Source organism: Chiloscyllium plagiosum, unplaced genomic scaffold (genome assembly GCF_037043375.1).
Source record: "Chiloscyllium plagiosum isolate Xiang-an unplaced genomic scaffold, Cpla_swu_hap1 HiC_scaffold_15, whole genome shotgun sequence".
Classification (NCBI taxonomy): domain Eukaryota; kingdom Metazoa; phylum Chordata; class Chondrichthyes; order Orectolobiformes; family Hemiscylliidae; genus Chiloscyllium; species Chiloscyllium plagiosum.
In genome coordinates, this window is record NW_028270153.1 from 47,703,604 (window position 1) to 47,730,345 (window position 26,742).

Here is a 26,742-nt window from a genome sequence, read left to right on the forward strand (position 1 = left end):
ATACGTTGATGACACCTTTGTAATCATTAAAAACACGGAAATAGAGAATACACACCGGATCATCAACTCCACACTCACAGGAATCCGATTCACGAGAGAAGAAGAAAAGGATAACCAACTCCCATTCCTAGACGTGAGGGTACAGAGAACACCAAACGGAGAATTCACCACTAAGGTACACAGGAAAGCCACACACACAGACCAAGTCCTGAACTATGAAAGCAACCACCCCAATACACACAAACGAAGTTGCATCAAGACACTATTCAAAAGGGCCACAACACATTGCAGCACACCAGAACTGCAAAAAAGATGAAGAGGAACACCTATACAAGGTATTCGCAAAAAACGGATATCCTCGCAATTTCATCAACAGATGCCTAAGGGAGAGGCAATAGAACGAGGACATGCCGCAACCCAAAGGACTAGCCACACTACCATACATCAAGAACATCTCTGAAATGACAGCCAGACTACTGCGACCACTAGGACTTATAACAGCACACAAACCAACAGCCACTCTCAGACAACAACTCACCAAAACGAAGGACCCGATACCCAGTATGAGCAAAACTAACGTAGTGTACAAAATCCCATGCAAGGACTGTGCAAAACACTATATATGACAAACAGGAAGACAGCTAACGATCCACATCCACGAACATCAACTAACCACGAAACGACACGACCAACTATCCCTAGTAGCCACACACGCAGACGACAAGCAACATGAATTTGACTGGGACAACACTACCATTATAGGGCAAGCGAAACAAAGAACAGCCAGAGAATTCCTAGAAGCTTGGCACTCATCCACAAACTCCATCAACAAACACATACACCTGGACCCAATATACCGGCCACTACAGCGGACAGCTGAAACTGACAACCGGAAGCGGCAGGGACAGGCCACTATAAATGCCAGAGGAAACACCACAGAAGCGCTTCACAGGAGGCTCCCAAGCACTGAGGATGTCACCTAGACAGGGGACGAAACGTTTGCAACAAAAACTTCCAGCTCAGCGAACAGAACCACAGCAACGAGCACCCGAGCTACAAATCTTCTCACAAACTTTGGTTGACCCTTTATCCTGAGTCTGGTCGAGAGTCTCCAGACGGGAGAAATAACTTTTCAGAATTTTGTAAGTTTGAAAGAGATCATGTATCAATCTTTTAAATTGCTGAGATCATCTATCATTCTTTTAAACTTCAAATTACTCAGTCTCATACCTTCTAATCCCAGGAACCAATCTAACGAACCTTCACTGTGCCACTTTCAAGGCAATATATCCTTCCTTATATATGAAGGATAGCCACCCAAGATGCAATGGGAGTATTGTACAACTGTAGAAGGACTTTCTTATTCTTTAACTCCAATCCCCTGGCAATAATGTCAACTTCATTTGCGTTCTTAAGTATTTGCTGAATCTACGTATAAACATGCTTATTAACTTTTTTTGTGTTCCTTGTATGACTGAAGTCATGACACATGTGATAGCCACTCATATGCTTACCTGCAGAAGATAGAAATCTGGATGGGAACACTTCCAAACACCATAGTGCAGATTCAGTAAATGCCCAATCACTCCTTACAAAACTGGAACAACCCTGGGCCCCCTCAGCCCATTTCCTCCATCCTCCAACCAGGATGAATAATTAATTGTTGACTCAAACAATGAGACTCTTCAGGTGTCAGGTTGTGATTCACTAATAATTTTGCTTATTCTCCTAGTTTTCAATCAACCCTTCCCCTAAGATACTTAGGATGGAGAAGCACCTAAGAATAAGGTGGTTAACGTTTTCAAATATTAGATTAGATTCCAGTCTGCATCTTACTTATGACCAAAGCTATGAAAGCTAGCTGAAGGTTTCAGATAATGACATGTGAAATAATTCATTCTTTCATGATTACATCTTATGATCTACGGTGTAAGACACCCAACAGCTGTCCACAGAACTCAACAGACATTTTCGCCAACGGCATTCAGAATCCAGATTGATAACATAATTCTACATTGTCCACCCTTGGGTTTCTGTGACTGAACAGGAAGGCTGTGTGCTGTCTCCACTAGAGGTAAGGTGTATTGTTTGTCGACCAGAAAGCTGCGAGGCTTCCTGTAGCACTAAGGTTGATGAAGCACTGGACTCAGAGTAGAAAGCCCGCTCAGAGAGTGGATCATCAGTTTGTTGTTGCTGTGCTGTTGTAACAACCATGGGAAGACTCTGTATAATCACTCCTGAAGTGCTGATGCCAATGCCAGATACCAAAAGACTGTTTGTTTCCTCAGGCTGTGGAGGGAATCCTGTAGCTGATGAATTATGAGATGGAATTTGTAATACTGAGCATGTAACACTGGATGGAGCTGCTGCTGGAACAATAGGATAGGTATGTTTAGGTCCCGGCAACTGAGGAGATGGTGAAGAGAAGATGGGTGATGCTGAGGATGAGGAGGTGGTTGCAACAGTCTGGCTTGGGTCACTAACTACAGTGACATCCCTGCTCTCCTCTTGAATGAGTGCATTTAGGCCATCCAGATCTGAACAGTTGATTGTAGAAGCAGTGATGAATGATTGGCTGTTTGAAGATGCTTGATTATCAACTGCTGTAGTTTGCATTAGCGCCTGATGGAGACTGTCAGTGGCATTGGAATCAATAGGACTAAGTAAAGTGGCTTCCTGCTCTAAAGAGGAGTTAGTTTCAACTTCATTCTGTGATAATGCTTGTTGAGTTGGAGCAATCAAATTGACCTGCTGTAACAGTTGCAATTGGTCACTGGAGGTCACATCATCTCTGTTCTGATGACTTGGATCAGACACCACAGTATCTCTTACAGTGTGATGTTCATTTACTGCTGTTTGAACAATGCTGTTAGTTGGATTCAGCTGCTGGCTAACTATAATCTTCACCTCTCCTTTGCTAAAGGATGTGACTGATCTTGGTTGAAGATGATTAGACACAGAAGGAACACTGGTTTGGTTTTCATGTTGTATCTGCAACTGTAAAATGGCTAGTGCACTGTTATCACTGCTGTGAGATAAATCACGGTGTTGATTCTTATGGCTGCGAAGTGAATCTTCTCTGACAAAACTTGCGTCACACATATCACATTTGAAAGGCTTTTTGGCATCTAGTTTGACTACTAGCCGCGAACTGCCTTGCTTTTGTCCATCAACATCTTTCTTCCCTGCACTCAGTTTATCTTTGCCTATATGATGTTTTTTAAGATGCATAAGGAGATTGCTACGTTGCTTCGAATCAAAGGAGCAAAACTTGCACCTGAAAGGTCGATCTTCAGAATGAATTCTTTCGTGTACCTTCAATGATCCTTTACTAGCACAGGAGTAGCTGCACTGCAAGCATTTTATTGGCTTATCCGGTTGATGGGTCCTTGTGTGCTGCCGCAATGTGGACTTGTTCCCACACTGGAAGTCACACTGTGAGCACTTGAAAGTGTTCTCCATGCTGTGCTTTACACGGACGTGAGATCGGAGGTTGCCCTTCATGGCGCAGCGGTAATCACAGAAGCTACATTGATAGGGCTTTTCACCAGAGTGGATGCGCATGTGTCTTTTTAGGTCCGAGTTGATTTTAAATTTAGCATCACACAACTGACATTGGAAAGGTGCGTCCCCTGAGGAGAACAAAATTATAAATACAAGATTAAAATTGGTAATTTTCAATTGAAATTCTCAGCATTGTTTTCAAATTCTTCCCTGGCCTCATCCCACCACCTTTAGCTCCAAAATCTTCCAAAGGTACTTGCACTTCAGTTCTGGTATCTGTAGCAGCTAGTCTGCTGATTGCTCCACCATTGATAACCATTTAACAGGCAAGCCTTTAAGCTCTGGAATTCTTTCCTTACAATTCTTCACCTATTTTTCTTTCTTGAGACATTCTTTCGAACCCAATTCTTTGATCAAACTTCTGTTATTTATCCTAATATCTTAAATGATTTGATGTCATATATTTTTAAAGATCTGTGGAATGTTCTGTTAAAAGAATGATGTACCTGCAAATGATTTTTTAAACAATTAATTGTAATACTGAATAGTCATTCTAAAGATGTTTACATTTGTTACTTTTAAGTGAATTACTCAGCACTGGCAGAATAAATAACTCCATTGCACACAGACTGTCCAAGTCTTTTTGGGAAACATGCTTTGATTTGATCTATTTGCCATTGTCCAAATTTTAGTTTATACTAAGAATTCATTGTGAAATGAAAAGTTTTATTTCTTTCTACCTCAATTGTATCACTATTAAGGTTGGATACAGCCAAGGCAACCACTTGATTACTTTGGGCTGATAATGTCTTTCAAAACCAAGGAAGGTGCTTTTCTTCTTTCTTTTTCATGCTTGTATCTCAAGTGCTTACAGTCCTTATGACATTACATTGTATTTTGTATGAGCAAAGTCCAAATACTCCACAGCAGTATAGGCCTCTGTCAGAGTCAGCAAATGATGAACATGATATTTCAAGCCTTGAAAAAAAAATGGATGGATTGGCAGTTAGAATGGAACAGACATACATGGTACTTCGAGTACTATTTTTGGTCAAGGGAACAAGGTAGAATCTCTCAGTACATAAACAAGGAAACCACATAGGAATTTGAAATCAATGATAAGAAACGCAAGAGTATACAGTGACATGCGCAGGAAAAGTTGACCAAGAACAACACAATTTTAATGCAAATGAGAAGATTCTAGATTTGATTCTTTTAGAATTAAACAATAGAAATTTTAGAGAACAGCGACTGTATGTAGCTGGACATGTAAAGGCCTGGTGTAAAGGCAAATGTTCAATGTCAACCAGGGCAGGACTTATTCAGTTAATGGTAGGGCACTGGGGAGTGTTGGTGAACAAAGAGATCTGGGGGTGTAGATGCATGGCTCCTTGAAAGTGGAGTCACAAGTGGACAAGTTGGTGACGAAAGCATTTGGTATGCTTGTCTTCATTGGTCAATGCTTTGATATAGGAGTTGGAATGACATTTTTCAGCTATCAAGCACATTGGTGAGGCCACCTTTTGAATACTGTGCACAATTCTGGTCACTATTCTATAGGAAGTATGTTGTTAAAGTTGAGAGGGTGCATAAAAGATTTACAAGAATGTTGCCAGAAATGGAGGTTTGAGCTCTAGGGAGAGACTGAATAGACTGCGGCTATTTTCCCTTTAGCTTCAGAGACTGAGGGATGACTAAGGTCTTTTTCCTAAAGTGGAGGAGTCCAAATCTAAAGGACATAGATTTATGAGAGGAGAGTAAAGATTTAATAAGGATCGGAGGGGTAACATTTTCACACAGAGGGTGATGTGTGTACAGAACGAGCTACCAGAGGAGGCGGGGGAGGCTGGTACAATTACAACGTTTTAAAGGCATCTGGATGGGTATGTGAATAGGAAGGATTCAGAGGAATATGGGCCAAATACTGGCAAATGGGACTAGGTCAGACTGGGATGTACGGGCAGCACAGATGGTTTGGACTGAAGGGTCTGTTTCCATGCTGTACGACTCTACGTATTCACATTTCCATTAAAAATGAGAACATATGAAAATATGGAAAACCTGGTTACTGGAATATTGGGTTTTCTCAGCTCTTGCTTGTCATTGTTCTACACAAAAAAGTCCTCACCATTTTGCAGGATATATTTTCTTTTCTCCTTTTAGAGTACAGCTATAGAGATTTGCCAATCTTTAATTGGCAGGTGAATTCTTGCTAGTTCTTCAAGAACACAATAGAAACTGCTGATGATATTAATATATATATATATATATATATATATATATGTGGAGACAGTTCATGGATTCCATTATGATTTTGATGGCAACTAAATTAATTATCTCATTTCTTGGATATTTGGAATATAAATTTGCAAGTGTGCTTGAGCTTGAGTCCTTGTTATGATACAGTGGCAGCCTTCACATTCCACAGCAGCTGAGGAACTCCTGCTGTGGCTATGCATACAAACAAACTGAGGCCCTGCCTAAAACATTTTACACAATATTAGTAACTGGAGCATACGCCCTGACATTTTACTTAAAGTGCCTACAGCTTGTGTTATTGCCGCGAAATGACAATTATTTGCAAAAACAGAATGTGCTGCTTTGTCACAACATAACAATAATCTCTTACAGTACAATTATTTACTTCCTGTGTGGCTTTTTAGAATCGATAGTGAGTAATTTCAAAGCAATTAATGTCATTTCCGAGTTCTTCATATACCACAGCAGCAGACTTTATAATTAGTGGGTACCAGCACCTTCCTGGGTGAATGCACTACCCAGAGGAAATGAGCTACAAAAATTAAGAGGTCCAGATTCAAAATGGGATCACTACCAAGACAGAGAATCTCTGCTGAACAGCAGATTGGCTGCTCCAGCTAATGGACACGTCAAATCATGTAAAATCATCACAGGACTGTGCTTGGCTGGATACCCACCAGTATCAAATACTTTGTCCATGGTGAGACATAAAGGATGTTTGCTTGGGCAAGATCAGCAAAGAGAAGGGGTAAATATTAAGGGCTACAGTTGAGGGGAGGGGCATGGTTGCAGGAGTGGGCAAGGACTTGCAAGTGTAGCTAGATGTGCTCATTCTAAGTAGCTCACCTTCAGTGTATTTAGAAGTAGAATATATGCTCTGAATGAAATTCCTGTCAGTAGGGCGGCTGATGAGCCACGTAAAGCTGAGCTGAATTGTAAAATGCTGATCAGCAAAAGACCAGTGCATTGCTCACCTCTTTTCCTCTTCAATCTAACTAAGACCAGCATGGAAGCATGCTTTAATCATTCATCAATGATCAGCAATAATCTATGCATAGTTAGACCAGGAGATTGAAATTTGACCAGGCCTACAGTGGAAGCAGGAGCACAATACAATCGCAAGTCACAGCAGGAACTAGATAAGGCTACTCTTGGCATAGAGACAGGTTGACACCATGTAGAGGAGGAAGGGCCAAATGCACCAACATTATTGTCAGGTCCTCAGGACAAGAAATGTTTCACAGGTACTCCTTTCAGTAAGTCATAACATGGAGTGCATTAAAGTAATAATCAGTAAGTCACAAAATACAAGAGGCACTGAAATACAGTGAGATGAGATACATAGGCTGCATTTGACCAACTGTGGCATCAAGGAGCTCTATCTGTGACCAGTGGTGTGTTACAAGGATCGGTGCTGGGTCTACTGCTTTTCACCATTTATATAAATGATTTGGTAGTGAACATAAGAGGTATAGTTAGTAAGTTTGCAGATTACACCAAAATTGGAGGTGTAGTGGACAGCGAAGGTTACCTCAGTGTACAATCGGATATTGATCAGATGGGCCAATGGGCTGAGGAGTGGCAGATGGAGGTTAATTCAGATAAATGTGAGGTGCTGCATTTTGGGAGTGCAAATCAGAGCAGGACATATACACTTAATGGTAAGGTCCTAGGGAGTGTTGCTGAACAAAGAGACCTTGGAGTGCAGGTTCATAGCTCCTTGAAAGTGGAGTCGCAGATAGATAGGATAGTGAAGAAGGTGTTTGGTATGCTTTCCTTTATTGGTCAGTGGATAGAGTAAAGGAGTTAGGAGGTCATGTTGCAGCTGTACTGGATGTTGGTTCGGCCACTTTTGGAATATTGTGTGCAATTCTGGTCTCCTTCCTTTCAGAAGAACGTTGTGAAACTTGAAAGAGTTCAGAAAAGATGTGCAAGGATGTTGCCAGGGTTTGAGGATTTGAGCGAAGGGAGCAGCTGAATAGCTGGGACTGGTTTCCCTGGAGCGTCAGAGGCTGAGGGGTGACTTTACAGAGGTTTATAAAATCATGATGGACATGGATAGGATAAATAGAGAAAGACTCTTCCCTGGGGTAGAGGAGTCCAGATCTAAAGGGCAAAGGTTAAGGGTGAGAGGGTAAAGATTTCAAAGGGAAATAAGGGGCAACATTTTCACACAGATGGTGGTGCGTGTATTGAGGAAGTGGTGGAGGCTGGTACAATTACAGCAGATGAAAGAGATCTGGATGGGTATATGAATAGGAAGGGTTTAAAGGGATATGGGCCAAGTGCTGTTAAACGGGACAAGATTTGGTTAGAATATCTGGTCGGCATGGACAAGTTGGACCAAAGGATCTGTTTCTGGGAGGACATCTCTATGGCTCTGCGAAAATCAATGGGAATCAGGGAAAATGCTCCTCTGGTTGCAGTCATACCTGGCCTATAGGAAGATGGCTGTGGTTGTTTAAGGTCTATCACCCCAGCTCTAGGACATCTCTTGCAGGCATTCCTCAGGGTAGTGTGCTATGCCCAACCATTTTCAGCTGCTTCATCAGTGACCTTCCCTCTATCCAGAAGTCAGAAGTGGGTATGTTCACAGATGATTACATAATATTCAGCACTCTTTGCAGATCCTGAGATACTGAAGCAGTCCATGAACAATATCTGGGCTGAAAAGTGGCAAGTAACAATCAGGCCACATAATTGCCAGCAATTAACAGCCCCAACAGGAGAAAATCACATCCCTTGGCTCTCAATGGCATTACCATTGCTAAATTCCACATTATCAACATCCTTGAGGTGACTATTGAACAGAAACTGAACTATATGAGGCATATAAATATAATGGCTAATAGAATAGGTCAGAGGCTAGGAAGCCTGCAGTGAGGACCTCAACTCCTGACCCCATAAAGGCTGTCCACCATTTATGAGGCACAAATCAGAAAAGTGATAGAATATTCCTCACTTTCTTAGATGAGTGAAGCTCCAATGATACTTAAGAAGCTTTGCACCATCTAGGACAAAGCAGCCCACTTGATTGGCACCACATTCACTCCCTCCACCACTGCACATAGTAGCACATCAGAATTTCACAAAATCTCCTGAGGTAGCATTTTTCAAACCATGACCAATACCATTTTAAAAGGGCAAAGGCAGATCTATGAGAACACCATCATCTGCAAGATCTGCTCCAAGCCACAAACCATCCTGACTTGGAAAGATATCGTTGTTCCTTCAGCGACATAAGGCCAAAATCCCAAAATGTCCTCTCTAATGACATTATGGGTGTATTTGCACAAAATGGACTTTAGCAGTTCAAGATGGCAGTTCACCATCACTTTCTCAGGGCAATAAAGGACAGGCAATACATGCTTGTCTGATCAGTGACATCCACATTCCTTGATGAGGAAGTGATGGCCTAGTGGTATTATCACTGGACTGTTAATCCAGAGACCCAGATAGTGTTCTGGAGACCTGGGTTCAAATCCTACCAAGGCAGATAGTGGAACTTGAATTCAATTTTTAAAATCTGGAATTAAGAGTCTATTGATGACCATGAATTGATTGTTGGAAAATCCCATCTGGTTCATAATACCTTTCAGTGAAGGAAACTACCATCCTCACCTTGTCTGTCCTACATGTGACCCCAGGGCTACAGCAATGTGGTTGGCTCTTAACTGTCCTCTGACCAATTAGTGATGAGCAAACATTGCTGGCTTAGCCAGCCATGTCCTCATTTCATGAATGAAGAAAAAAAAAATTAAAAATTGCATTAAAAATGCAATTCACAAATTGACTTTTGTAAATAGGCTCACAGATATTAAACATTAAATTTTGCAGAAAAAATATTCAGTGCGCAATAATCATTAAAAATTCTAAGTCTTAAACATAAAACAAAGCACGGGGACATCTAGAGTCTGAAAAAAACAAAAATGAGCGATTAGTTGCTAGGTTCACTGCCTGGCATGAAGAGAGTCATGTCGGTTCAAGCAATGGAGTACTTTGCCGTAGCTTGTCTCCATCAGTTATGTGTCTGTTCTTCAATGATGAGGTCCAATATTTTCAACTAGGTCTCTCCAGCTGTTCCCTCAAGGCACCATCAGAATGGTCCAAACACTGGGAATATTTTAGGTAAAGTTCTGCTATTACTTTCGCCCATCTAAATGTGCTTTACTTCACACCCTTTCTTTTGAAGTGTGAAGGTTCAGCAAAAGTACCATCAGCCACACTGATCAGAAAGCAGTCATCTCCCAGGAACCATATTTACATTCAGAGGAAAACAACTCCTCCTGTTGAGAAGAAAAGCAGGTTCCATATCTCCACAAACAACACCTTGCATGACTAAATTTGGTCTTTTGTGTGACACCTTACTATTGAATTTCTTTTGAGACAGTAAAGGAATTCTGTTCCTTCTGTGGTGCACTGGGAAACTTAAAGTGGCCTCATTTACCCACAAATGACCAGAAGTTGTAGGCACAAGTGCAGCCTTTCAGATGACATTTAAATGACATTATCCTCTGGTTATTCCTAGGCTGTAGTGTAATGTCAAGGTGCTGATACATATCTGACAGAACAGTTTCTTTACATATTGCTTTTTAGTCAGGCCCAGGTAAGAGAAACATTGGAAATACTTGTGCTGCAGAGGCACAGGGATGCTTACAAGTCCAAGTCAATGAGTATGTCAGATCATCATCTCACTCGGTTATTTACTCTTCAGTTTCTCTTACGTTTTGAGCATTGACAGACTTACATTATGCTCTTGTTGCAAGATCACAAAAAGAAACTCCTCCTTCAGGCAAAACTGTCCTCCAGGCTCAATACAAACATCCTAGCAACACTCAAATGAAGCTACCAATTTTAACGTGAGAAATTGAAATGATATAGGAAGCAAATCCTTGGGTAGATTTACAAGTTTCTCATTAATTGTTTAACTAACACAAATTGTTTTTTGTCTTAAGTGCGTTATTGAGTTCATTAATCAGCTCAAGTCAAAAGCAGAAGTTAAGATCCACTCAGTTAAGGCAAAACCCAACATTTCAATCTTACACATGCTGAAGGTGTAATTACTAATGTAAAGGGAAAAACTTAATCCTCAGGAGGTTCTTATACTTTTTCCTTCTTTCTGTCTCGTGGAGAGACTAACACCTTGCTATAACACAGCAAACATGCTAGATACTCTTCAATCCCAATAACTAAGCAGCTATTTATTCACACCATCTTTGACAATTATGGTGGTAGATCATATTGCTGTGAAGGAAGCCAAGTCCTATTGCACACTCATCAAAAGACATTGGGCACTTCCTGCTGTTGTCGTTCATTAGAATTCAGGAACTGAAATTCTTGGCCAGCTTTCCACCCTGGAGTCCTGAATTCTACCCCTTTCACTACTCTGACTGCAAATAGTTTACATGATGCAGACCAGGGGAGCAAGTATTGGATGTCATTTATCTTTCCCAACCTAAGTCACAGAGTCATACAGTGTGAAACAAGTCCTGAGGGCAGGTTTGCTAAGTGAATAGATGTCATATTAGACTGGTTTTCCAACATTTATATGTCACAGAATTTGCAATTTGCTTTTTTATGGAATTTTCCACTATTCCAAACTCAAGGTTGTGATGCAGATAGAAGCATAAAGAAAGATCAAGTGTAAAAAATTATATAAAAAGTGGTAATCCATTTTTTGAACACTGAAGCCAGAATTTACAAGCACTTCCTAATCTATAAACTTCCCTCATCAAACCAACAAACTCTGAGTGACCTTATGCCGTTAACATAAATTTAAATGTAGTCTCAGAGAATGTTCATAAAGCATAACTCAATTTCAGCAAGAGAATGAGGAGAAAGATTTCATAGCAGAGAATTATCTCACAGCATCTGCCATGTCAGACCTTCCCTTGCACTCCAGCTCAATACATTTTTTTTTGCACTAAGTCACTCAACATGCTGATACAGGGCAATGAGGAATAAAGGATGTCAGAGACCAAGTAAACAGGCAACCAATGGTATATCTTCTTTACTGATCAGATCAAAGGATTGTGAAATTAACAGGGTAAGAACTGAGAAACAGGTGTAATTGGAGTAGGTGAATTCAATGTCAGATCAAGTGCAGAAAAGAAAAACAGAAAGAAAAATTAAGAGACAGAACTGATGTGACAAAGAAAAACTGAAAACATAGTTAAATGGTAAATTCAATACATTTAAAGTATTCAATAATTAATCCTGGAGTAAGACTCCACTCTTGTAACAGTTTATTTTCAGACAGGTTGATTGGCAGTAATGAATAGTTATCAAGCTGCACAAAGGGGACTTAGTGTGTAATGAAAGGTCTTAGCTTTCAAAGACACCATGCCAAAAGTAGCATCTTCATTGCATTCAATGCATTTCAATGATGAGGCAGTCAGTGACATCGCAGTTTAGCAAATTTAATGACAAAAGGGATGCAACATCGACAACAATATTTGCATATTAACATTTAACTGCACATGTCCCTCACCAGAAGTTGCTGAATAATTTATGCACAGACATATAGTCATTTGATGATACAGAACTTGACTCTTTCTGAAAACAAAGACTCATTTTGCCAAAGCTTTTCATCGTGCACTCATCAGTACAATTCGCAAGAAATGCCAAGGTAAAGAGAAAACAACATTTATACTGTATGAAGAAAAGTTCTGATTGGTTGACAATTTGACTCTGATTGATAGAGGTCTTGCTGTGGAGAATGTACAGTTAGATGGTGACTGACAATTAACTGTGAAACTTATTTTAAATTTTATACCTGGCAAGTTACCTGCCAGAAGTTTACTTGCTAACCAATCAGCACTTGCCTCTCCTCTGCACAATGCTGCACATACTTCCTTTTCAGCTAACTAATTCCCCTTTGAAGGCCTCGATTGAACTTACCTCCACCACACTATTTGGCAATGCATTTCAGATCACAACTACTTGCTGTGTGAAAATAAAGGTTTCCTTGTATCCCTTCTGCTTTTTTTAATTACATAATTAAAATCTGTGGCCTGTCCCTTTGAATACTTTTATGAATGTGAATATTTTCTCACTATCCATCTGCCAGTCTCCTCATGATTTTAAATGCCTCTATCAAATCTCCTTTCAGCATTCTTTTCCCTCAGGAAAACAGACTTAACTCCTTGGATCTATCTTCATAACTGACATTCCTCATCCCTGGAACTATGTCAACAGCAAAAGTTGTCCTAATGTATTGTGTCTTACACAATAGAACATTCCTAACATTGCATTAGTTTACCAGTTTTTAGATTTTGAGTCAGAAATAGCATAAATGAATAATAATATTAATAAAAGTTAACAACGATTAACTGCATTTATACAGTGTTTTTAACATAATAAAACATTCCAAGATATTACGCACAATATCAAACAAAATTTAATATTAAGCCACAACTGGATATTAAGATAGATGGTAGAATCATGCAGCATTCAGAGTGCAGAGGGAGACCATTTGGGCCTTTGAATCGACACCAACTCTCTGAAGAGCATATCCTCCAGACCCATCCCATTCCTGTAACCTAGCATTCTCTATGGCTAATCTACCAACCCTGTACATCCCTGGATTCCCATAGGCCATTTAGCCTGGCCAATCCATCCAGCCTGCACATCTTGGACTGTGGGAGGAAACCGGAGCACCCGGAGGAAACCCACGCAGACACTGGGAGGATGCGCAAGCTCTACACAATCAGACAGTCACCCGAGGGTGGAATCAAACCCTGGCGCTGTGAGGCAGCAGTGCTAACTCCTGAGCCACTATGTCACTCTGTTCTGTTACTACCGAAGAAAGAAAGACTTGCTGTTATGTAGCAATGTTGACAACTGCCAGATATCTCAAAGCACTTTACAGCCAATGAAGTATTTTTTTGAAACATAGTCACTGTTGAAATGATGCAATTATGGTAACTCATTTTGTTCAGCAAACTCTCACAAATAGCAAAGCCATAATGACCAGATAATGTTTGTTGAGATGTTGACTGATGGATAAATATTAGCCAGGACACTGGGGCTAACCTCATGCTCATTTTCAAAACAGTGCCATTGGATCTACTCCATTCATCTAAGCCAGCAGGTGACATCTTATTTTAAGTTGTCATCTGAAAGTGCAATGCCCCCTCAGTATGACACTGGTGTGACAACCTTGAACTTGTGTACAAATCCTAAAGTAGTACATGACCCAGAATCTTGTGATTAACAGTCAGTATGCTACCAATTAAAGCAAGGAACCACCCGAGATTGGGTACTGATGAAAAACTTAGTCCAAGACACAAATTTTAAGCAGGGTCTGAAAGGTGAAGGAGTGAGGTGTAGGGACTTAGATGGGAATTCCAGAATGTGGAATCTAGGCAGTAGAGGCCAAGCCATTAAAGGTGGACAATGAAATCACGGATGCACAGGATACCAGAATTGGAAGAGAACATAGATTTGTTTTTAGGCTTTGAGGAGGTCACAGAGGTAGAAAGAAGTAAGGCTATGCAGGGATTTGAACACGAGGATGAGTATTTTAAATATGGCATTGCAAGACTTGGAGCCAATGTAGCAATCGATAAATCTAGAGAAATGATTGAAAAGGAGAAAGATTAGCAATGAAGTGGAGAGTAACTAATATCATCCAGCTGTTGAAAATATACCAAATGAATGATTTTTATTGATTCCAGAATAATGGTTTTCCATTGGGGTCAGCTACAGTGAACTCCATGGTGGTCTGAATCAACATTATATCAGAATCTGAACAACAAAAACACAACTTGCACCGAATCATGAGGATTTTACCTGTCACTGATGGAAGTGTTGATTGTTTAAACTGAGAACCACAAAAAGTATTGAGAGTAACCACTAGTTTAAACAGTGGAAATTATATTTTATTTTAAAGCAGTAATTCAGAGTTGGAGGAACTAAAATGTCCTGAGACTCAATACCTGGATTGCTATGATGATTCATCTTCAATTCCCCTGACTTGTACTCCACTATTTAGGCTACATGGCCCATTATCCTATTCACTTTTTATGTTTGTTTGGGAGGCAGTGGTCGAGTGGTATTATCAGTAGACTATTAATCCAGAGACCTCAGCAATGATCTGGGGACCCCAATTCAAATCCCACCATGAGAGATGGTTGAATTTAGAATCAATTAAAAATTTTGAATTAAAAGTCTTATGATGCATGAAACCAATGTCAATTGTTGGAAAAACCTATCTGTTTCACTAACGTGCCTGATGGAAAGAAACTTCCATTCCTACCTGGTCTGGCCTACATGTGATGCCACAGCAATGTGGTTGACTCTCAACTGTCCTCTGGGCAATAAATGCTGGCCTCGCCAGCGATATCCTCATCCCGTGAATAAATTCAAACAAAAGTACTGTCAGCAGTATTGGGTTTATAGACAACAGCAACTACAAGAACGAAGCAAAGATATCAATAGTGCATAAAATATAATGCACACAAACGCAAAGTACCACACATTAAGGAAAGAACATGCAACCTAACATACTGCAAATGGGGATATAATATTTAATAAGGCTAGATAAACTTAATGATGAGCATGGTCAACTAATGCAGAGAAACAATCAAAAAAAGTGAATCAAAAATATGGCCTAATTGGTGGTGTGCAAGCTAGGGGAATTACAGGTGAAACCTCATAGCAATCCAGACTGATCCTTGAGCATTACACTTAATATTGGCTCCAGTGGAATTTTGGAGGTGGTGCAGAGTAGAAGCCAATCTTCACTATAAAGTGTATAAGAAAAACACTGGAGAAACGTCAGCGTTGCAGTATGGAAAGGTACTTATCATGGTCATCCCTAGACATTTACAGGTTAAGGTGTGGACAAGGATAGAGTCTCAAAGTAGCCACAGTCCAGTCCATTTCTTCAAATATCTATATTTACGGTTCATATTAAGAGGTGTCAACAAAGACAGTTTATAAAAATCTAACTATAAACCAGTAGCAACATGATTCATTGTTATCTATTTCTATTTTAATATATTATGCTGAATGTGGCCAACGCTGAGTGTCAGGAAATTGCATCAGACCCAGTATGAGTTTTGCACCACGGGGCTGAACCATCTTAAGCAGACTCATCTGAATTTCTTGAAGAATTAGATTGTATCTAAAGTAACAATCAGCATACAGATTAAACCAGCAAAATAAAAATCACTCAGCTAGATTATTAGGACATTATTTTGGTGGGGTTGCCATTTCCAAAATTGAGGTAGAAATGAATAGAGCCATTTGCATGTATTTGAGGAATATTCTGGAGAGTTACAATGTGAGCAGACTAAACACTGTGAAATTAGGTTTTTGCAACAAGTTGTTTTACTATTTCTCCATTCAATGCATAACAAACTACTTATGCATAAATTTTCAATCTAACTTGTATCTGGAGAGTAACGGTCTTACCAGTGTGAGAGCGGAGATGAATAATGAGCTGGCTAGAGCTGTGGCTAGCATAAGGACATATCTGGCATTTAAATGGACGCTCATCAGAATGGATCCTGAGGTGCTTCTTCAGGCTGCTGCTGTCTGCTGCTGCATAGTCACAATGCTGGCATTTATGAGGCTTCTCTCCAGTGTGTGAACGATTGTGCATCTTCAGCTTATCCAGACGACTGAATCGCTTGTTGCAAGTGTCACATTTGAAAGGCTTTTCACCTACAAAACAGCATGGTTTAAACAAAAATAATCCCAAAAAGATACAGACTTTTCCAGATTGACTGCACTATTGATTTTCATTTTCTTAAATAAATTCACGCGACTTGAAATACAGCAATGAGGTAAACATTTAAATAATCCAGTAGTGCTAATATTTATGATATCTAATTAACTACTCAGGCTGAGGGCACAATTCGAGACGATTAATCAATACACAATGGGAGCGTGAGGGCACTGGTTGAAAAGGATGGAATATTCCTCAAGAACATTTCACCTTGGTTATGTATTGTGATTTCTGCACAGTAAGAACTCAATGGCAGTCATCCTGCAAATTAAGAAAATAAGCCCAAAGCAACAGTCCAATGACTTTTTGAGAAGAAGAACTAAGCAAAGTCAAAGGATAATGATTACATGAGTGGATCACCCAATCTCTTCTGCCATGCATTGAAGGGTTAAATGGCCAAGTAGAGTTGAAACTAGTATAAACAAACCATAACAAGTACAAACTCCTCACTCCCCCCAGATTGTTGCAAATTCACACAGATATAGATCTACCACCCTAGAGGTTATATACAAACACCTTCCTGGGAAATGTCAGCAGCTGAATCAGCAGTTCATGTGGAACATCAGGAATGCACACTGCATTACTACCTCAATTGTAGCAACCACTCCCACTCTCAGATGGACAACAAAAACACGATATAAATGGATGATGGCAATAATGTTATTTACAAAATCCCTACTCAGAAAAAAAAGCCTTTGAATTAAAACCATAAATTTTGCAATGGATAAAGTTACAGAGTTATTCAGCATGGAAACTGACCTTTCAGTCCAATGTGTCCATGCCGACCAAATATCCTAAATTAATCTTGTTCCATTTGCTAACATTTGGCCCATATCCCTCTAAACCCATCCTATTCATATACCCATTTAGATGCCTTTTAAATGTTATAATTGTGTCAGCCTCCATCACTTCCTCTGACAGCTCATTCCATATAAGCACCACCCTCTGTGTGAAAAATTTGCCCCTTAAATTTCTTGTATATCTTTCCCTAACACCCTGAACCTATGCCTCTACTTTGGACTCCTCTGCCATGGGAAAAAGATCTTGGCTATTCAACCTATCTATGCCCCTCCTGATTTTATAAACCTCTATAAGATCACTCCTCACTCTCTGAGTCTCCAGGGAAAGCAGCCCCAGCCTTTTTAGCCTCCCCCGATAGCTCAAATCGCACTCCCCAACCCCACCAACATTCTTATAAATCTTTTCTGCACCCTTTCAAGTTTATCAACATCTTTCCTATAGCAAAGAGACCAGAATTGAACTTAGTATTCTAAAAGTGGCCTAACCCTAACCAATGTCCCGTACAGCAGCAACATGACATCTCAACTCTTGTTCTCAATGCACTGACCAATGAAGGCAAGTGTATCAAAACCTTCTTCACTGCTCTGTTCACTTGTAAGTCCACTTTCAAGGAACTATGAACCTGTACCCCAAGGGCTTTTTGTTCAGCAACACTCCCCAGGATTCTACCACCAAGTGCATAAGTCCTCCCCTGATTTTGCCCTACCAAAATATAACACATTTATCAAAATTAAACTCCATCTGCCACTCCTCAGCTCATCAGTCCATCTGATTAAGGTTTTGCTGTACTCTGAGATAATCGTCTTCACTGTCCACTGCACCTCCAATTTTGGTGTCACCTGCAAACTTACTAACCATTCCCCCTATATTTATATCCAAATCATTTATATACATGACAAAAAGCAGTGGATCCAGCACTGACCCTTGCAGCACACCATTGGTCACAGGCCACCAGTCCAAAATACAACCCTCTACCTTCACCCTCTGTCTCCTACCTTCAAGGCAATTTTGTATTCAAATGGCTAGCTCTCCCTGGATTCCATGTGATCTCACATTGCTAATGGTTTACTCTGAGGAACCTTGTTCCACACCTTGCTGAAGTCCATTTAGACAATGTTTACCACTTTGCCTTTGCCAATCTTCTTTGGTGACAGGTTTCTGAGTTATTTACTGAGGATCCCCAGTTCCAATTTTTTAGTTTAGTTAGCTGGTTCTCTCTGATATGGTAGTAAGAGTCCTACAATTGGTCTAAGTTCTCCTGATTTAGGGACAGGGTAATCACCATGCATACTATAATTGCAGCTCAGTGATTCCTTCTGCAAAATTATAACAGATGGATACTAAGTGAGCACAACACAGGATTCAGTTCATGATCCGCTCCAGCAGTTAAATAACCTCCCAACAACATTGTTAACACTTGACTTTAGATAATGAATCAACAAAGGTTTGTAGAGCAAAGGTGGAGCCAGGTACACTGCCCGTCTGTGTGAAAATGCAAGCACTGTAGCTGACAAAGAGAGCTTTATAAGTTTGATTTGAAAAGGTAAATAAGTATTGACAGAAACTGTTGGATAAAGGCTGTAAGGGTCTGAAAGGTTTAAGCTTTAAGCAGCACTGATTGTGATAGGTCATATATCACTTGAGAGGGCAGGTTAGGATCTCAAAAGAGTTAGACCTAATATCCAGGTCCTCATCATAAACTTTGTAACAATGTCTATTCCATCACCATAAGCTGTTGCTGACGTGAAATAAACTACACCTTGTTTAAAGACAAGTCCAGTCTCTTTAATCTAAAATGTAGTTTCTTCTATCACATCCCAGACCGAGCAGACCAGTTGTCAGCAAACCATCTTGGATAGTACTAGGTCTCGACACTAAAAGAAGATGGTGGCAGCAAATCTAATCCATGGCTTGCAATAGTACAGACAGCCTCATGTAACACAGTGGTCAGCAATGAGGATAATGTTTCCGGTAAGTTGCAGAGTTGCTCAGCTGTTTGGAAGTTCCCTGCATGCTAACTCATGTGCCTTCACATTGACAGAAATAATAATTAATGGGAATGCAGAGTTGGGATTACACATACAACAGACTCAACAAAGCACTATGAAATGTTTGTCCCGTTATTTCCCAATATAGACAGCCTCAAGTTAAAGCTTGAATGTAAAATTGCTGGTTTTGTTTACACATCAATTGCATTTGGTCTGAAAAGACAAAGGCAAAACTTATCTAAATTTGAGGGGATCTGGGCAGCATTATGACCTAAAATTGGTCTTACCTGTGTGTGTTCTTAAATGTCGATCTAAATCTTTATTTCCATGGGATGTTTTAAATGCACAACCTAGTGACCAAAAAAAAAATAACTTTTACATCTTTTCTACATTTGATGATTCAGTGGCTATGTCTTGTCCACCATGATACAAAACTATACTATTTCATTCATAAGGGTGAGTCAACCAATCTCAGTCCAGGCAGCACAAGGAGGGCAGCAATTGGTCATAGTGTCCCGGGGTAGTGGAGAGTAGATTAAAAAGGTTAGCTGTTGCTCATGTTTAATTGCTGCCCAGAGTCAGCGCCCTACATTGCCCCAAGAAAGGACAATAATTAAGGGCAGACATCAAACTGGTCAAACTGGTACTGATGCCTCTTGCAGTAGAGTCTCCCACTTGCATAAAATGAATGATGATATGTTGGCTACTGATGCCTGTACAAAATGCATTTCAACAACAAACTGTGCTTTCAGAAGGAAAAGTGCAAAAAAGAATTTTTTTTATTAATAAAGCTTAAAGTATTGAAAGTCACACCAGACATGCGACACAAAAACCATGCAGGCGTTTGTTTAGTGATGGAGGCTGTCTGGTGAAAAGAAAATGGAATATGTTAAACAGCTAGAAGGGTGCAAGGAGGTTGCAGATACAGACAGTTTGGGTGAGTGAGCAAGTAACAGATGAAACTCAATGTGGTTAAGTGTGAAGTTATCAACTTTTGTAAAAACAAAACAGAATATTTTCGTATGGGAAGGGAGTGGGAAATGTTTGCATTCAGAGAAACCTGGATGTCCTTGCACATTAAGCACAAATAACTTACATTCAGGTATGAGAAATAAGTAGGAAGTCGGGTGGTATGTTAGCTTTTGTTACAAACAGATTAATATAAAGATTAAATAAGTTTTGCTATAATTATACAGGGCATTGATGTAGTCACACCTGAGCAGTGTGTACGGTTTTGGTCTCCCTATCCAAGGAAAGATATATGTGTCCTGAAGAAAAATGCAACAAAGCTTTGTTAAACTGTTGTCTTATGAGCTGAAGGTCTACAATTCCTGGAGTTCAGAAGAATAAGTGGACGTCTTATGAAAAGATATTATTCTTAAAGAGTTTGACTGAGGTCAATAACTGAGAAAATGTTTCTTTTGATTGTGAAATTTAGAGTGAGGAGAGTAAGCGCTCAGCCATTTACAGCTGAAATAGGAGAAGTTTCTTCACTATTTCACTCACTGAATTATTAATCTTTGAATTTTTTTTAAAACTCAGAAAGCTGTGGATTTGCAGTCATGGGAATCTTCAAGACAGAGGTTGATGGCTCTTTCGGTGTTCAGGAAATTCAGAAGTAAGGGATAGTGCAGAACCCGGAAAGTGAGTGTAAAACATTAGCCGTAATTATATTGAATGGCAGAGCGGGACTGAGCAACCAACTGGTTGACTCGATCTTTTATTTCTTTTCTCCTTAAGGTCTCTCAAGCAGAGGGGCAATAAATGCTCGAGAGTCTGAATTACTTTTTCACTAACATGCAAAGCTTGCCAAGATCTATACAGTGCTCGTTTGCATAGTCTCTCTATGTTTGCAAACTAATCTTAGATGGAAAAATAATTAATTTTAAAAAGATAGTTCACCTGCAATTCATTCATTATTGTATACAAAGCAAATATATTCACACAGAATTACTTTCCATCAACTATGTCCTGTAGTTTCCATTTCTTAACTCTATGACTGATAAAGAAGTTAAAAGCACATGCGAACCAGGTAACTTGATGTCCAACATTGGCTTCAGGATTGGTGATAGAAGATGGAGGCAAAAGGCTGTTCATGTGACTGGAAGGCGATGCACAGTGAAGTACCACAGGAATCAATGCTGAGTCCCTTATTGTTTGTGATAAATATAAATGATATAGGATACTAGGAAGCTAAAAGGATCAGAGGTTCTTGCAGTGGTTGTCCTCTGATCCCTGAAGGTGGCAGTACAGGTTATTGGACACTTACTTGACATCTAAAGGCTATAGGCCAAGTACTAAACAGTACTAGGACGGCATGGTGGCTCAGTAGTTGGCACTGCTGCCTCACAACACCAGGGACTTGGATTTGATTCCAATCTCGGGTGACTGTGTGGAGTTTGCATGTTCTTCCCGTGTCTGCTTGGGTTTCCTCCGGGTGCTCCAGTTTCCTCCCACAATCGAAAGATGTGCAGGTCAGGTGAATTGGCCATGCTAAATTGTCCATAGTGTTAGGTGTGTTAGTCAGGGGAAAATATAGGGGAATGTGTCTGGGTAGGTTACTCTTCAGAGGGTCGGTGTGGACTTAGAGCCATAGAGTCACAGAGATATACAGCATGGAAACAGACCCTTCGGTCCAACCCGTCCAGGCTGACCAGATATCCCAACCCAATCCAGTCCCACCTGCCAGCACCTGGCCCAAACCCTTCCTATTCATATACCCATCCAAATGCCTCTTAAATGTTGCAATTGTACCAGCCTCCACCACATCCCCCAGCAGCGGTCTCTTTTATATCTTTCCCCTCTCACCCTAAACCTATGCCCTCTAGTTCTGGACTCCCCGACCCCGGGGAAAAGACTTTGTCTATTTATTCTATCCATGCCCCTCATAATTTTGTAAATTATAAGGTCACCCCTCTATAAGGTCACCCCTCAGCCTCCGACGCTCCGGGAAAAACAGCCCCAGCCTGTTCAGCCTCTCCCTGTAGCTCAGATCCTCTAACCCTGGCAACATCCTTGTAAATCTTTTCTGAACCCTTTCAAGTTTCTCAACATCTTTCCGATAGGAAGGAGACCAGAATTGCATGCAATATCTCAACAGTGGCCTAACAAATGTCCTGTACAGCCGCAACATGATCTCCCAACTCCTGTACTCAATACTCTGACCAATAAAGGAAAGCATACCAAATGCCTTCTTCACTATTCTATCTTCCCGCGACTCCACTTTCAAGTAGCTATGAATCTGCATTCCAAGGTCTCTTTGTTCAGCAACACTCCCTAGGACCTTACCATTAAGTGTATAAGTCCTGCTAAGATTTGCTTTCCCAAAATGCAGCACCTCGCATTTATCTGAATTAAACTCCATCTGCCACTTCTCAGCCCATTGGCCCATCTGGTCCAGATCCTGTTGTAATCTGAAGTAACCCTCTTCGCTGTCCACTACACCTCCAATTTTGGTGTCATCTGCAAACTTACTAACTGTACCTTTTATGCTCGCATCCAAATCATTTATGTAAATGACAAAAAGTAAAGGGCCCAGCACCGATCCTTGTGGCACTCCACTGGTCACAGGCTTCCAGTCTGAAAAACAAACCCTCCACCACCACCCTCTGTCTTCTACCTTTGAGCTACTTCTGTATCCAAATGGCTACTTCTCCCTGTATTCCACGAGATCTAACCTTGCTAATCAGTCTCCCATGGGAACCTTGTCGAATGCCTTACTGAAGTCCATATAGATCACATCTACCGCTCTGCGCTCATCAATCTTCTTTGTTACTTCTTCAAAAAACTCAATCAAGTTTGTGAGACATGACTTCCCACGCACAAAGCCATGTTGACTATCCTGCATCAGTCCTTGCCTTTCCAAATACATGTACATCCTGTCCCTCAGGATTCCCTCCAACAACTTGCCCACCACTGAGGTCAGGCTCACCGGTCTATAGTTCCTTGGCTTGTCTTTACCGCCTTTCTTAAACAGTGGCACTACGTTTGCCAACCTCCAGTCTACCAGCACCTCACCTGCAACTATCGATGATACAAATATCTCAGCAAGAGGCCCAGCAATCACTTCTGTACTTTCCCACAGAGTTCTCGGGTACACCTGATCAGGTCCTGGGGATTTATCCACCTTTAAACATTTCAATCCAGCACTTCCTCCTCTGTAATCTGGACATTTTGCAAGATGTCACCATCTACTTCCCTACATTCTATATCTTCCATGTCCTTCTCTACAGTAAACATTGATGTAAAATACTCATTTAGTATCTCCCCCATCTCCTGCAGCTCCACACAAAGATCACCTTGCTGATCTTTGAGGGGTGGAAATGTGTTGCTGGAAAAGCGCAGCAGGTCAGGCAGCATCCAGGGAACAGGAGAATCGACGTTTCGGGCATAAGCCCTTCTTCAGAAATGAGGAAAGTTTGTCCAGCAGGCTAAGATAAAAGGTAGGGAGGAGGGACTTGGGGGAGGGGCGTCGGAAATGTGATAGGTGGAAAGAGGTCAAGGTGAGGGTGATAGGTCAGACTGGGGTGGGGGCGGAGAGGTCGGGAAGAAGATTGCAGGTTAGGAAGGCGGTGCTGAATTTGATGGATTTGACTGAGACAGGGTGGGGGGAGGGGAAATGAGGAAACTGGTGAAATCCGAGTTCATCCCTTGTGGTTGGAGGGTTCCTAGCCGGAAGATGAGGCGTTCTTCCTCCAACCGTCGTTTCGCTGTGGTCTGACGATGGAGGAGTCCAAAGACCTGCATATCCTTGGTGGAGTGGGAGGGGGAATTGAAATGTTGATCCTTGGTGGAGTGGGAGGAGAGGGGCCCTATTCTCTCCCTAGTTACCCTTTGTCCTTAATATATTTGTAAAAACCCTTTGGATTCTCCTTAATTCTATTTGCCAAAGCTATCTCATGTCCCCGTTTTGCCCTCCTGATTTCCCTCTTAAGTATATTCCTACTTTCTTTATACTCTTCTAAGGATTTACTCGATCTATCCTGTCAATACCGGACAGATGCTTCCTTCTTTTTCTTAACCAAACCCTCAATTTCTTTAGTCATCTAGCACTCCCTATACCTACCAGCCTTCCCTTTCACCCTGACAGGAATATACTTTCTCTGGACTCTTGTTATCTCATTTATGAAGGCTTCCCATTTTCCAGCTGTCCCTTTCCTGCGAACATCTGCCTCTAATCAGCTTTCGACAGTTCTTGCCTAATACTGTCAAAATTGGCCTTTCTCCAATTTCGAACTTCAACTTTTAGATCTGGTCTATTCTTTTCCATCACTATTTTACAACGAATAGAATTATGGTCGATGGCCCCAAAGTGCTCTCCCACTGACACCTCAGTCACCTGCCCTGCCTTATTTCCCAAGAGTAGGTCAAGTTTTGCTCCTTCTCTAGTAGGTACATCCACATACTGAATCAGAAAATTGTCTTGTACACACTTAACAAATTCCTCTCCATCTAAACCTTTAACACTATGGCAGTGTTGGGCCAAATGGCCTGTTTCCACACTGTAGTGAATCTAATCTAATCTGAAAAGAAAGTTGGTTTAGTGTAGATAGTTGGTGCAAACGATGGGCCAAAAGACTTCTTCTGTGCTTTATGGCTCTAGGACTCTGACTTATACCATGCAAACCAAGTGGAACATTGTATTGGGATGTGTGGAGACTTCGGAGTTCACAGAATGCATATGTTTTAACCACACAACAAACATCAAAGTTGCATTTTCTGTTAACTCCTATTATTTTCTCTGCATATAATCATCAGAACAGGAATTCTCCAAGACAAAAATCTCATGCCAAGCCATTATAGGAACTCTTAAAGCTAATTGTTTCAGGAGTCTGTACTGTACATACCTGGATAGCAACACGTCAGCTTTTTTTGTGATGTTGAATTTGATTTTGATTTTTTTGGAGTTGGCCTGGTGGGTCCTAAGGATAGACTGGAAACTTCGCCTGCATTGCTGGTACTGGGTAGATACGTCTGGTATCCTTGTTCAAAACCAAATTCTGACAACTGACTGGAAACTGTTCAATAGAAGTAACATTAATTTGTTATACATTCTTTGAAAATTTTTATTTGTAAAAGCAGACTTTTAATTTACAATTTGGATGAATGTTAACAATCAAGTTATCAGCACAAAACATGAATCCTCTTTTTCTGGACTTTCTGTTCTTGTTGTTACAAGTCCTCCTATGCACACCTTCTCCAAGGTTTGCAAAAGATTTTTAGGAGACTCCCCAAAGCAGCAGCAGCTTATTATTGCCCAAAATGTTTCTCTAACCTTTCATAACTGAACAGATCGTTATCTCCAATAGACATACCTCTTCCTGATCACCCAAAGATCTGAGTTTTCAGTGCATGTAGAATCACAGATGCATGCACACACTTCAGTGTTCTACAGGGCCCAGGATTTCTCTCCCTTGATGTACTCACTCCACTCATATGGAAACATTCAAGCAGATCACCAAGGATTTTTAGTCATCAAAGCATTATTTTAAGATGCTCCACTGCAGATTCTTTTCAGAAACCCCAAGCACCAGATATGGGTACTAATGGTACTCCAGAAGCCAGATTATCTCAGCATCTTGAGTCACACTTGCCTTTCATAAACAGAGCATCAGTGCTGAACCAATTGAGACTGGAGCCTTATAAGAATTCTACAGTCAGTTCTTCCACAGTGCGATGATTGCATTCTTCTGCAACCCCATGTTATCGAAAAATCGCTTTAGAAATAGCATTTAAAGCGTTCGCACTGCAATCGCGTTACACCCAACACACATTTTAAACGTTTGTGTTTTAGAAACAGCGTCCCCAGTTTGTCAAATGCATCACAGCAAATTCATGTTGAGGAAACACGTATTATAGTAGAAAGACCTGTAGGTTGTTTTGCTTTTTAGGGGGACTGGTGACAGGATGATGAGAAGCGTATCAATTTGAGGAGGGTTCTGTGAACAACACACAAAGCATAAATAGCAGGTGATGGTGCCATGAGAGCATCGGAGAGCCAGACAAACATATAGAATATGTCTTTCAGACTGGAGGACAATGTCCAGTGAAGTACCACAGGAATCAATACTGAGTCCCTTATTGTTTGTGATATATATATAAATGATACAGAACACTAGGAAGATCAGAGGAAGAGTGGTTCTTGCAGTGTTTGTCCTCTGATCCCTGAAGTGGCAGTACAGGTTATTGGATAGTTACAAAAGCACACTTGACACTTACTTACAAGTCATAGAATAGATTATCAGATTAGGGAGGTTATGTTGGAGCTGTACAGCACTTTGATTAGCTCATAGCTGGAGGACTGTGCAAAGTTCTGGTCACCACACTATAGGAAGGATATGATGTACTGTGGCTGCCCCTCAGTACAGTCTAAGTGCTGGTTGCCTTTTTACTGAAATATCATGTCAAAAAGAACACAGATCCAGCCTCCCATCAGACTTTCTGCATCATGTGAGT

The 26,742-nt window shown here is 40.7% G+C and overlaps 1 protein-coding gene across 1 annotated transcript in view; it reads right to left on the bottom strand.

The window, feature by feature from the left end:
* Positions 1 to 974: 974 nt before the first annotated feature.
* zfp64 (zinc finger protein 64 homolog (mouse)) overlaps positions 975 to 26,742 on the bottom strand; it is a 67,278-nt gene continuing 41,510 nt past the window's right edge. Inside the window, exons 3-6 of the mRNA XM_043710242.2 lie at positions 25,134 to 25,304; positions 19,575 to 19,637; positions 16,183 to 16,434; positions 975 to 3,632 (exon numbers count right to left, since the gene is read on the bottom strand). Coding sequence (XP_043566177.1) covers positions 2,011 to 3,632; positions 16,183 to 16,434; positions 19,575 to 19,637; positions 25,134 to 25,304 — 2,108 coding nt within the window. The 3' untranslated portion in view covers positions 975 to 2,010. The remainder of the gene's footprint in view (positions 3,633 to 16,182; positions 16,435 to 19,574; positions 19,638 to 25,133; positions 25,305 to 26,742) is intronic.